At 34.5% G+C, this 12,015-nt stretch overlaps 1 protein-coding gene across 1 annotated transcript; it reads right to left on the bottom strand.

Annotated features, from left to right (window-relative positions):
* Positions 1 to 10,234: 10,234 nt before the first annotated feature.
* On the bottom strand, positions 10,235 to 11,134 carry LOC135125707 (craniofacial development protein 2-like). The gene has a single exon (XM_064051365.1). It carries the CDS (start codon positions 11,132 to 11,134, stop codon positions 10,235 to 10,237), a length of 900 nt encoding a protein of 299 aa, XP_063907435.1.
* Positions 11,135 to 12,015: the final 881 nt, after the last annotated feature.

Genomic DNA, 12,015 nt, shown 5'->3' on the forward strand with positions numbered 1-12,015 from the left:
ACACTTTTTATAGCACGGTTCTTATCTGTGAATATTGTTTTATTGTTATCAAGACAATCACTTGTGTCAGTGAGTTAATTAAAATTGTGTAGAAGATTAGAACTGTTCACTGGTTGGTTTGTGGAATACACATTTTTATTTAATTTGTTTTTTTATTTATAAGTTGTGTTTAGTGCGCAGTAATAGTGGCTTCCTTCCAGTATATAATCCAATCAAGCATCTTAAAAAGTTTAATAATTCCGTTTAAAGGAATGATATTTGTTTCAAATCTTAAATTTATTTAACTTTGATCCTCAAATACACAAGTTGATAATGTTTCTAATGATACGTTACTCACCTGTATTACAACTTTAAAAGCACATTTTAACCAATTTTAACTTACAAAAACTCGAATTGATTCGAAATACAGTTGTTGTTGCGAAAATTCGAACCTCAAATATTTCGTGGTTAGTGTCAAACCAACCCATCACCAACCACGACAAAATTCCCCAGATTTAAAAAAAGGCAAATTTCAATTAAATTTTGCGAAAAAACGTGCGCGGTAGAAAAAATAGTATAAATTACTCGTTCATAAGGCCATTGTGACACTTATCCTTTGTATAACTAGTGGCTTCGCCGCTTGTTCTATAAACTTGGATTCGTGCCTCAATATTTGCCTTATGAAACTCGTTCTTTAATATACTCTTATAGTCTTAAAATGAACTTGAATTTAGTAAAATAGTCAAATAAAATAATCTAATAAACTCCTGATAACAGTATTTACTAAAAATTGAGTTATTATTATAAAAAATGTTAATGTAACGTAAATGATATGATCGACAAAGATCGTCTTCTAATTGGCAATGAACTGTTCTATTAATAAATAATGGACACACTTTAATCTTGATACATGAAACTAAGCAGACACAAAAATTTGGTAGCGAAACCAAAAAAAAGTGATTCAACTATCTGTTTTATCAAGATAACGCGTTGAATTCAATTCGTAGGCTTCAGATTTTAAGTCGTTAAAAATGAATAAAAGGAGACACTTTTAGGTCCCATAATTGACGAATTAGGTTATAAAAATCTTAGTTTAGGTTAAAAAATGGTAAAAAATGTTTCCTTCAAAAAAAAGGAACACACAGTTTCAAAATGTTGTTAAATGTTTGCTGTAATGGGAAAGCAATCAAATAATAAAAAAAAATGGAAATATAAATGAGTAAAATGATTTAGTAATCAAACAGGTACATATAAGTAGATACTGATTTCGATATATCCATATCAAAATATTTACAACAACCTAGCAAAAAAATAAAAAATAAAAAAATGTCCAAACTTGAAACCGATTTTTGAATCAAAAATTTTTTTTCGCCAGGCAAGTTTTCACTTCCAAGATACCAAAACTATCGATGTCCTTCTGAACTATACCCCTCTTAAAATAGATAATTTCTAAAAATTTAAAGAAGTCTTTACTATGACTTTTAACATAAATATGTTTCTATTCCTGATATGTAACTGAAATAAAATGTACACAAATTTTTATTATTTTTATTCCAGCATTCTAGTTAGTACCTGCTGCAAAAATATTCTAAGCAGAAGTTGTCACTTTGACAATGTATAATTATATTTTTATCTCCAACATCAAGATCAAAGTTCCTTAATTAATTATCTCTTATTGAATTGTTTTATCGCACTTAGTTTAAACATACTCACCAAATCGAGTGCCTGCATCAAGTGAAAGATATCGTAAAAAGTCAGGTGTACAACAGGTGTTTTATCACCATTCGAGATAAATAAATTCTGAAGATCATTGTTTTCAGTGAACCTTGACACTATTTTGGTGCTGACCAAGATAACTAAGAGTGTCACTTCTGACCTGACGTATTAAATAATAACAATGGTCATTCTTTATTCTACCATAGATCAATATGTCATGATTATATTATAACAACAACGTTATAATATAGCTCGACTTTGCACAGCATTAACTGTAAATAAGGTCCTAATTTAGTTAATGTGTTTTGGTACGGCGTCAATGACGACGATATTACTTTAATAGAGCCAAAGAGGTCATCAGTATTAAGTTTACCTTTTATTTTTCTGGTTGTTGAAAAAATCACCTCTGAAACATCCGATCATCAGAAACGTTGTAAACAGATATGTCACATTTTTATGGAAATTTCGTATTAATTTCAGGTTGGCAATATGGATTAAAAAAGTTTATAATTATAAATATTTAATGAGATAAATTTTAAATTTCAACTGGAAACCTGTATATTTGCATTACGCGCAAAGAAACATGAAACATTCGTTAAAACGAAACTGCTCACTTCACCACTGTAGAAATAAAAATATATAAAACTAACATCTGTGAACACTTTCTGAACGTAGAAGTTTAACCCAATATTTAAAATATCGTGTTGTACCTTTGTAGAGTAAAGTACATGCTCTGAAATTTTATATCAGTAGCTGCAAAAGGAACACCACAAAGGTTACACCATGTTAAGATGCCAAAGATGCAAGTGTTTCTAATCCATAAAGGTGCACCCGTTTTAAGTTCGATGAAATCCGAAGAACGTCGCACGGTTTTTGCTTTTATTGTTTCTGAAAACTGAGGAGTCGAGAAGCCGCAACTTGAAAATGTTTGCTAAATAGGAAATTGTATACCTCTCACCACACTCAGATCCTTATCGACGCGTACAACTTTCTTGAATTTCTTTTATCAAGTTTTAAAACAAATTACTTTCCGATGATCATATGGCGAAATGTTGTTTTCAAGCAATTTTACAGTTCCGGAAAAGTTGGATGTTCCGGGAAAGAACGGTCGTTTTCTTAATGTGATGGTTGAAAATAACCTCTGACTAAATTTTGAAGCCAGGAGCTTGATAATATTCACCTACAGCACAAAAGGCATAATGAGTAAATTTTAATTCTCAGTATGTAACATGTTTCACATTTTATCTAATTCAAATTCATGCTGCACGTTTGAAAGTTTTTTACTGAGTGAAAATATGTATTATTTTACCATATCAAGATATTGAAACAACTTTCAATAATTAAAAAACGAGCTTGCTATCATACAATGTAAATCCTTATCGCCAGATTAAATATTATTAAATAAATAAAATAAATTAAATATTTATGCTCTTAGAATAAAGTAAGTATGACACTGATAATACGGGTTCCAAATGATACAAATCTATTCTAATAACCTAATAAAGTCGAAAACAAAGTTTTCAGACAGTCAATATTCGTGAAACTACTAGCATTCTTAAAACTAAATCCTAATAGTTTATAATAAGTAATCGGATGCAACATTAAAACGGTTTGTAAATCATACTGTTGAGTCAAAAATAATGCCTAAATCCTTTTTGTTTATAGCGCACTTGTCAAAAGTTTGGTGTACACCCTTGAATAAAAATCGTTTCAGTATATCATTATTACAAATACGAAACAGTAATGGGACTAAATTAAACCCTTGCATAACATCAGTTGTAGCTCTATATGAGAACGATCCCTTTTTTTTTAAATTCAAGATATTGTCTGTTTTCCAACACAGATATGAATAAGTTATGAAGGTTGTTACTAAGGCATTAGAAATAAATTAAGTAAAAAAGGAATGTTTGTGCTAATCGACCGACAAGAAAATTTGAAAAATTATCTTCATAGTAATAATAATATTAGTATGCTATTCAACGCAGCGAAAATTTTTGCAGCAACGAACATTATACCTTACAATTCTGAAACCTTGCAACCGTTTTAAGGTTATCGTTAACATGGTAACATAACATTATCTAAAAATTTCTATAGACAAATCTTATCTGAAACATGCAAAATTTGTGCGTTTATATTTGTAGTTTATCAGTGCACACGCTAATAGTGTACAGATTAAAAAAAATCATAATTGTTTAATAAAATCTTAGGATTTATCTTAGAAACTGCAAGTTATTTGAAATTTACTGCATATTTTTTTATTTTTATCAACGTGATAAATAGCTAACGAGATTTGTCGTCCAGCCCTATCAGACAGTTGATGGAAATATCCACTAGTGAGTTTCTAAGTAAAATGATCTATAACTAATATATTCATTAGAGAAAAACGTCCTAGGGACATTCTTTCAATATCCCTAGAATGTAATACTGTCCTGATTTTGATATCTCCTTAGTATCCATTCTCGTTTTTATATGATGTTATAACATATTCTTTGAATCTTTTTACTCCCCGAGCGCGCCAGAGAGGATTGTAATCTGGCGAACGGTTACTTTAATGTTTTCCCGTTTTTGTCTGTATGTCGTCTATCTGTCTATCTGTATGTCTGTCTGTAGGTATATTGGTGATATGATTAGACATATAATATATATATATAAACGCCGAAACTATTCGATTAATTGTTATAAAATTTTATATATATTTTTAGGAATATTTTGTAGATGGTAAAACAGTAAACAAAATTTCTTTCATCGTCCGCACTAAAATCTGATGACGTAAATTTTATATACTCATTCACATTTTTTAGAGAAAAAAAATCAAAATTCTAAGATTTTACAATTTCAACTAGGTTACCAGAATTATGGTAAATCCTTATTCAAAATTTAGCTGTTCATCCTCCCCAAAAACTGGATCAATCCCACCTACAATATACAATTTATTATGAGTCTAGACGTATGGTTTATCACTGGATTCATGTCTTTTTTAGAATTGTTTATAACTGGTGACTCATTTTTTTTATGAGGCATGTCCATAATTTTTAAGACCTGTGATAAATTTAAAATTTAGCCTTAAACTATGATCGTCAACAATATAGAACCCTATGTTGTGTTTTTTCTATTCAGCGGAATGCATTCAATTGCAAAAAAAATCCTGTGGTTGAAAAAGTGCCCTTAAATCAAAATGCAAAACATGTAGGGCAAATTGTTTATTCCCCCCCTCTATAAAAAGAAAAAACTGGTGAAATAAGATAGGCGGAACCTACTTCCCAGCTGTAAAAACTTCTCCAGCTTTCAAAAATGAAATCAAATATTTGAATTAATACAAATATTTAAAATCGCAATTTTGAACACAAAAAAGACAAATCGTAATTAATGTAACTGGATGGCAATGCACAAATTATTACAATGGTGTGGCCGCAAATTTAAATATGGACCGTCGAGCAAAAAAAAACAAAATTCAGTGAAAAACAAACTACGCAGCATGGCGACGCATAGCGACAGCAGCGCGAAGGGAGTCTTCCCGTGAAGATCTATTGGCCCTAACCACAGCTACAGTATGTGATGTGCGTTTAAACACATGCTTTCCGGAGACTTACCTTCGTGTCTGTAACGGAGACAATCAACTTGACGACTTGTTTTACTGGTAGATATTGCAGATAAACATTCACATGAATAATGACACTGAGAAAAAACTGTTTGGGTGCTTCCATGCCGTACGTTTATTTTGGTTAAAGTTAAAATTTTCTAAATTTTGACGATGGTGCATTTAAATATTTCACGCCCTAGCAACAATTTACATAAGGTCAAATTATGCTTTAAGTCAAATTAATGGTTAAATCAAAATGAGTAGGCACATAACAATCACATCGTGAGCCGAATTGATTCCCAATTCACCTGAAACAAAGCACATATGATTAAAACCAAAAAGCACATATTTAATAGGGTAAGTATCAGAATAAGACGATCTAAAGACTAAATGTTCAAGTTCAAGCGACAGAAAATTATTAAACCTTTAAGAAAATATTAAAATTCTTTCATTTTCGAGTCCACGATGCCATTTATTTAACAAATTATAATATTCAAGATCCATTTTCAATTTGTTTAATACACTAATTACACACGTCAAGGGGGACAGCGGCCTAGAATGCGATTAAGTCACGCGATTTAATTTTTCAAATTGGGACACCACAGTGTTCTTTCTAAAATGTTGATAGCGTCATCTCAACAGTTTGTTATGGTAAACTCAGTTGAAACATAGGTGTAACATGTTTGTTTACTTTTACCTTAACACCTGTTACCTACCTAGTAACCAAAGCCGTTAGATAGGTCACAGCTCCGGCTTTTCAACCGTTACACCACCTGGTCTGTTCAAAAAAAGATTGGATGAACCAACCTACGTTTGCGCGTACCACCGAATACGTTTATCCACTTTTATTTGGCAGTATGCTGGTAAGAAAACAGTAGTGACGTGATCTGCGATACCTACGCGTATCAAACGCCCAAAGCGCGTCTTATTCGAGAAAAGTCACGGTAAAATGGGGGGTCATCGTCGTCATACTTAGCGGTTTCTGTTTCGGTTGGGGTATTCTCGGGGTGTTATTGCAGCACTGCACTACTCGTTATTAGGGTCGACGTTCGTGAAGGGTTTCAGGTCCTGGACGTGCCAATTTCCGGCAAGGGTTCCGTCGAGGTGTTTCAAAGCATACAGCAGGTTGGAGATTTTCTTATGAACTATACAGGCCACATAACGAGGGGCTAGCTTACCCGAAAATTCTCTTCCAAACCTTTTCCCCTTGTCGAAATGAGATTGACTTCAGTCGAAGATTATATCTTTGGGCAGCTTTATTATATGCAGTATGTCAGCGATTCTCAACCTGTGGAGCGCGCCCCCCTTGGGGAGCGCGATAACACCAGAGGGGGGGCGCGAGCCAATAAGAAAATATATTATTTAGAAAAAATAAAATATGTTATTGAAAAAATATATATATATATATTTTAAAAAAAGTAAATAAAATTCATTCTGAATAATTAAATAAAAATACAGAAATAATGGTTATTATTAGTGACTCCCTTGAGCCTGTTTAGCCGCACAAAGGTTATCGAAACGCGGTTTAATTTGAGAAAATGACACTCTAAGTTCTTTTTCTACATTCAGTCGAGATCTATATTTTGTCTTCATTGCAGCCATCGCAGAAAATCCAGTTTCAGAAAGGTACGATGTAGAAAATGGTAGTAGTATACGTAGCGCTCTTGTTTTCAGCGCAGAGAACTCATTATCCAAGTTTGTCCAAAATTCAAAGAGTGGTTTGTTACTAAATTGTCTTTTATTTCGCCGCCTGCCGTGAAATCTATGAAGATTTCTTCTTCAGCAGTTGAGAGGCCATCAGGAGTGTTTTGAAATGGATCCCTAACCCAGTCGTAACCTGCTAGCAAGTTGTCATCAGCAAAAAAATACTTTTTAAAATTCTTTACCAGCATAGCTAGATGATTTTCAATGGTTACAAAAACAATTTTTATATGTTGTTCTTCAACCTTGTAAGTTTTAACACATTCATCCACGTTTGGAAACATTTCTAGGTTTTTTTGCTTTACATTTCTGTTCCACAATTCCAATTTTTTACAAAAATCAGTAACTTTATCACTAGTATCTAACATATGTGTGTTTGCTCCTTGGAGTTGAACATTCAAAATGTTTAATTTCTCGAAAATATCGACCAAGTAGCACGATTTCATAACAAATAAATAATCCCGAAACTTCTCGGCTTCCGGTCGGGGTTCCTCTTCTAAATAAATGGCGATTTCTTCTCTTAATTCATAAACACGTTGCAAAAATCTTCCCCGTGATAACCATCTCGTCTCGTAATAAAATAATAACGATGAATGTAATCCAGAAAATATTCTGGATTTTAAAGGTCTCATTTTTATATAATTTACTGCTGTTAAAACCGTCGTTAGCACAATATTCAAACCAGGACTCATTTCCTTGGAAGCCAAAGCTTCTCTATGGATCATGCAATGCGTCCATACACATTGTGGAGATTTTTGTTTCACCATCGGTGCACATTCCGACGCAGTTTTTCCATTCTATGTTTCCCTCGTTTACAAAATCATTTAAAATAGCAAATAATGCAAGTGCTGTTGCTTTGAGTTCTATTGGTTTGCAGAAAAGCAGTTCTTCTACTGCTGACGTACCAGCACAAAATCGAACATAGGCAATTAAATGAGCATCTTTATTGCTATCTGTTGCCTCATCAAGCTGAATTGAAAACAATTTATCATGCAATTTCTCAAAAAGTTGATGCTGTACATCGTTAGCTATATCGCTAATTCGACGTGCAACAGTGTCATTTAATAGAGGTATAGACTGTAATTGTTTGGTAAAATTATCTCCAAACATAGTTACTACAATTTCAATTGCAGCTGGTAGAATAAGTTCTTCGCCAATGGTATGCGGCTTCTTATATATATAATTCAGCTCTGCAGGCCTTAAAGGCCCTGGGCTTTTTTAAGAATAATTTTCCATTTGTTCCTGTCGGCTGCTTTGGATCTCCAATCTTCAATGCCTAAGTTTTGAAGATCTTTTCGAACATCGTCTATTCACTTCAGTTTTGGCCTTCCTCTCTTTTTCTTTCCTCCTTTTAGGCCGTCTAATACTTTCCCAATTGTCCTTTCCTCTGGTGCTCTTCCGACGTGGCCTAGCCATCTTAGTCTCTGTGTTCTGATTATCTTCGTGATTGTTGATTCTCCGTATATTTCCTCGATCTCTCGGTTTGTTTTTCTTCTCCATTGGTCTAGTTCTTTTATACCTCCATATATCTTTCGTAGTATCTTGCGTTCCCATACTTCCAACTTCTGTTCCTTTTCGTTCGTTAGCGTCCATGTTTCACTAGCGTACAGGACTGTAGGTCTTACTATTGTCTTATATACTTGTTTCTTTGTTCGTCGTGTTACATTCTTACTCCTCAGAAGTTTGTTTAATCTTCCTACACTCTTGTTTGCTTTCGCGATCCGTTCTTCTATCTCTTCGTTCATTTCGTTTTTGTTTGTAATTACTACTCCTAGATATTTGAACCTATTTACTTCTTCGAATTCGTATGTTGTTCCTTCTTCTGTAGTTACTTTCAGTGGTTTTGCTGGGGTTTGTTTTGTTTCCATCTTCATAAACTTTGTTTTCTCTTGGTTGATCGCTAAACCCATTCGTTTCGCTTCTCTGATTAGATTTTTTGTCATTTTCTTCATTTCTGCTTCTGTTCTCGTTATACATGTCACGTCATCTGCAAAGGCTATATTTTGGTGTCTCTTTTCGTATATCGTGCTCGTTCTGTGGATGCCACTTCTCCTTATTATTGTTTCGAGTACTAGATTGAACAGGGTAGTTGATATTGGATCTCCTTGCCGGAGTCCTGTTCTTACTTGGAATGGTTCTGACAACAGACCATTTATCCTGACTCTGTTTCTGGTGCTCTGCAGAGTCATCTTTGTCAGTTTTATTAGTTTTCTTGGGACTCCCAGTTCTTGCATGGCTTCTAGCAGTTCTTTCCTGTTAACCGTGTCACAGGCTTTTTTAAACTCTATGAACAGCTGATATAAGTTGATTCCCTGTTCGTAATGTACTTCTTGTAGTTGCTTCAATATAAATATCTGGTTTACAGTAGATCTATTTTTCCTAAACCCTGCTTGATATTCTCCTACTATTTTTTCCATATGCTGCTTTAGTCTTCGGTTGATGCAAGTGGCCATTACCTTATACGTTACGTCTAGCAGCGCTATTCCGCGATAATTTTCGCATTTCGTAATATCTCCTTTTTTAAATATCGGGCAAAGTACTGCTTCACTCCATTGTTCTGGCATTTTTCCTTCCTTCCAACATTCTAGCATTAGTCGATGTATCTCTGATGCTACTGCTTCTCCTCCGTACTTTAGCATCTCGCCCTTTATTCCGTTTCTACCAGGACTTCTGTTGTTTTTCATCTGCTTTAGTGTTTCTCTGATCTCTCCTTCGTCAATTTCTATTCTTCGTCATCCGAGTCGTTCACTCTTTCGTTCCTATCTTGCTGCGTATCCTGTTCGTTTAGCAGCTCTACAAAGTATTCTGCCCATCGTTTTATACTTGCTTGTTCGTCTCTTATCAGTTTGCCGTCCTTGTCTTTACAATATATTACTCGTGGTTGATAGCCTCTTTTCTCTTTTTTCACGTCCTGGTAGAAGTTCCTTATTTCATTCTTGTTGAAGTTTTCTTCTATTTGTCGTATTTGTTTTTCCATCTTTGCTCGTTTCTTATTTCTGCATATCTTCTTGTACTCTTTGCTTTTTTCTTGGTAATCTTTTTGGTTCTTCTCATTTTTTGATTTTAGATATTTCTGTCTGGCTGACCTCCCCGCTTCTATTGCTTTTCTACATTCCTCGTCAAACCATTCGTTTCTATTTTTGTTGTCTTTTTTGACGAACCCTAGTACTTCTTCCGAGGTCTTCCATATGTTCTCTTGTAGTTCTTCCCACCTCTCTTCTATAGGTATGTCTTGCTCTGTTGATCTTATTCTCTCATTCATCTTTTGTTCGTATTCCGTTGTCCTTCAGCTTTCTTAAGTTTGTTTACATTTATATCACTTTGCGTCTTCTTTCCTTCTTTTTTCTTCGGTATTTCTTGTTTGAGTCCTGCTCTTACTAGAAAGTGGTCTGAATTCGCTTCTGCTCCCCTGTAGCTTCTTAATCTGGTTATTAGTTGGGCATCTCTTCTTTCTACTAGTATGTGGTCTATTTGGTTAACCGTTTTTCCGTCAGGCGACATCCATGTGCCTTTGTAGATCTCTTTCTGCGCAAAGAAGGTGCTTTTGACTACCATTTTATTTTCTTCTGCAAACTCTATCTGTTTTTCTCCATTTTGATTCGTTTTTTGGTGTTTGCTTTCTTTCCCGATTGTTGGCCTGTAGCAATTCTCTTTACCTATCATTGCGTTGGCGTCTCCTATAACCATTTTAATGTCATGCTTTGGTATTTTCACATGTTCTCTTTCTAGTTCTTCGTAATATTCTGTTTTTACTTCTAGATCTTTCTCTTCAGTCGGTGCATGTATATTCAGTAGGCTTATTTTCCTGTACTTACTTCTCAATCTTATATAGCTCATTTTTTCTGAGATTGGTTTGAAGGTAATTACTGCTCCTTTCAGGCTCTTCTTCACCATGAATCCTGTTCCTAGTTCTCTGTTGTCAATTCCGCTATTAAATAATATGTAGTTGTCTATTTCAGTGATGAATTTGCCTTTTTGTTTCGTCTCCTCTATAGCTGCTACATCTATATTATACCTTTGTAATTCTTGAACTATTTGTTTGAGTTTTCCTTCGCTATATGTTCCTCGAACATTCCATGTTCCTATTCTAATTTTCGGGTTTTTCTTTCTCTTCGTAATTCCTATCGGGTCATCCATGAGCTTTGCATACGTCGTCATTGTTTTCCGGTGTGTGGTTTCTTCCTCTGTTAGTTTTTTGGATTTTCTTTGGGGTGCGACGGTGCTTTCACTAATTTGTCTAATTTAGTGTCCCAGTGCCAGACTTCTCCAGCCCATATCATCTTTTTGTACCCTACTTTTGCCTCGACTCCTTTCCCTTTTTCTGCTGCTGCTATTCCTCTTATTTTCTTCTGTATCTCGCTCTCTTGTTTGAGGTAATCGTCTTCAATAAACGTTTTTGATCCTTTTAATTTGTTCTTCTGTTTCATGATTGCTCTTTTTGTGTCCCAGTTCTCTATCTTTGCTACTACTATGTCCTATTTTTCGCTGACTAATCTTGCGTCTTGTATCTTAGTTTGGATTCCTACCTTATTTTTTAGGAGTTCTTCCACCTCTGCTGTTATTTCGCTTCCTTGTAGTTTCCCTCCTTTGAATACAATGTTGTTTCTCCTTTCTGCTTTTCCAGTTTTTCTAAGTGTTGCTCCACTCTTTCTAATCTTTCGGTCAGTCTTTGGTTTTCTTCTCTTAGTGTTGTTACTTCTGTTTGGTATGCTCTTTGGTCTCTTTTCATTTCTGCGATTTCCTCCATTAACGTTTTGAACATATTCTTTACTTCATCCATGTCTCCTGCTTGTACCCTCTTCTGCTTCCTCTGTACTCTTTGACCTTCCGGTGATGGTGAAAAGGAGGTTTCTCTTTTTCGTTTCTGGTTGTCTTGTTCTTCTATTGCTAGTTTGTGTCCTTTTTCCGGTTCAGGATTCCCGTTTAGCATTCCCTGGCCGACTTTCTTGCTTCCTGTGTATCTAGTACGTTCCTGTGTTGTTTACTTCGTGCCGCGATAAGAACTGTCACCCAGACTATCTCTTCGGAGGTTAGGTTCT

This window comes from Zophobas morio, unplaced genomic scaffold (assembly GCF_036711695.1).
Source record: "Zophobas morio isolate AGI-343-1 ecotype UQ-CSIRO unplaced genomic scaffold, CSIRO_AGI_Zmor_V1 ptg000009l, whole genome shotgun sequence".
Lineage (NCBI taxonomy): Eukaryota > Metazoa > Arthropoda > Insecta > Coleoptera > Tenebrionidae > Zophobas > Zophobas morio.

Bases quoted from the DNA above. Each gene is read 5' to 3' on its own strand.
- LOC135125707 (XM_064051365.1), bottom strand. From the start codon at position 11,134: ATGACGACGTATGCAAAGCTCATGGATGACCCGATAGGAATTACGAAG.